This window comes from Trichechus manatus, unplaced genomic scaffold, assembly GCF_000243295.1.
Source record: "Trichechus manatus latirostris isolate Lorelei unplaced genomic scaffold, TriManLat1.0 scaffold00192, whole genome shotgun sequence".
In the NCBI taxonomy this organism is placed as follows: domain Eukaryota; kingdom Metazoa; phylum Chordata; class Mammalia; order Sirenia; family Trichechidae; genus Trichechus; species Trichechus manatus.
The window spans coordinates 2252750-2254355 of record NW_004444128.1 but is presented as its reverse complement, the minus strand read 5'-3'; the positions used below and the strand labels follow the sequence as shown (position 1 = coordinate 2254355).

Here is a 1606-nt window from a genome sequence, read left to right as displayed (position 1 = left end):
TTTTTTTTTTTTTTTTTTTTTTTAACTCTACAGAGATTGTATATGCTCTTTTAGTGTGTTGACATTTGATAGAATAAACCCGGTAAGAGGGTTAAGTCATTGAAGTGTTAGCTTTTGCAGAATTTTCTAATGCATATTCTCTAGTCTTTGGCTTGGTAAAGTTTCAGTGTGGTGGAACAAAGCAAGTACAAAATGCAAAAGGAAAGGGAATCTTGTTCCTTTAAAACTCTCTCCAGAAGAATAACTCAGAAAAGGAGGGTGAGAATGGTTGCATCACTTGAAGACATAATCAGTGTCACTGAACTGTACGTGTAGAAATTGTTGACTTGGTGTAGGTTTTGCTGTTTACACTTTCAACAACAACGACATAAAGTAAATTATTAAAACAAAACAAAACAAAACTCTCTCGTGACTTTCTAACGAGACTCTTGCTTACCCAGGGGAGGGTTGGCGTTACCTCTCCTGAGAGAGGTAAACGTGACTGATGTTGTAAGGCCAAGCTTGAGAGATAGCAAACATTACATAAATCTTCACCAATACAGCTGAAGGCAGGTTTACAAGATAGCACAATAATCTTTAAAAAGAAGATGGAGGAGGAGGAGATTTCAGAGGAAAATGGAATTTTAACCTTAAAAATATACCTTATTTCCTCCTGAGTAGTGGTGTGAATTTCTGAAAGTAGTAGAAGACACATCTTCTGATTTCCACTAGAACGATCTCCCAGGCACACTGACTGTATTTTTTATCTTTCAGGAAATTGCCTATCCTGTTGAAATATCTCCTCAGTTCCAGGTTGCTCAGCAGGGGCTCTCTAGCTCCTGACCAGATCTTCTCTTCCATCTGTTTCATGTCTTCACTTTCTTTTTCCTCTTCTTCCAAGCATTGTTCCAGATACTCCATTTGCTGATTAAGTCCCATTTGGATTTCCATCAGATATTTCTCTTCCCAAGCAGACTTGTAGGTGTGTTGACTGAAGACGTTGAATACCTGTGAGGATATTTCATAGAAGACCTTCTTGATGTCCCTTTTCACAGGCTGGGTGTGTGATAAGATCTCTTGAGGCAACTCAAAGGCTTTCTTTTCTTGTAGACATTCTATAGGAAATGGTTTGCTCCTATTGCTCAGAAGTTTCAGATTTTGCCAGGTGACTGTACTCAGGTGAACATTCAGCAAGGCACAGTTCTGAGAGAGGATGCCGGTGATGAACAGACCCACAAGGCATGCAGGCCACAAACATTTTTGAATCACATCAGGCTTGGCGCTCATTTCCCGCTCCCCCAGCTTAAAAATTCACAAGACTCAAAGTTGACAGTGATACTTTAGGTCTTATGTACTCCTTCCTGTGCCTTTTATACACCTGAATATCTTCAGTGGGTGGAGTTTTCTCATTCGTCATTTTACCATTCTCAGGGTTGTGGCCCTTTTCCTTTGCTTCTGAGGCTTTTTTTGTTTGACTTTGGGTGATTACAACAACTTTGGAAATGTTACGGGTTTTTTTTTTTCTTTAAGAAAAGTATGCTAAGCATTACCATTAAGTTACCTTAGATGCCTAGATGATCCATCCCAGCGCTATGGAATGATCATAACAAGACTGATGCAGTCTTTC

At 39.4% G+C, this 1606-nt stretch overlaps 1 protein-coding gene across 1 annotated transcript; it reads right to left on the bottom strand.

The window, feature by feature from the left end:
• Window positions 1–435: 435 nt before the first annotated feature.
• On the bottom strand, window positions 436–1369 carry IFNK (interferon kappa). The gene has a single exon (XM_004387747.2). It carries the CDS (start codon window positions 1264–1266, stop codon window positions 643–645), a length of 624 nt encoding a protein of 207 aa, XP_004387804.1. The 5' UTR covers window positions 1267–1369; the 3' UTR covers window positions 436–642.
• Window positions 1370–1606: the final 237 nt, after the last annotated feature.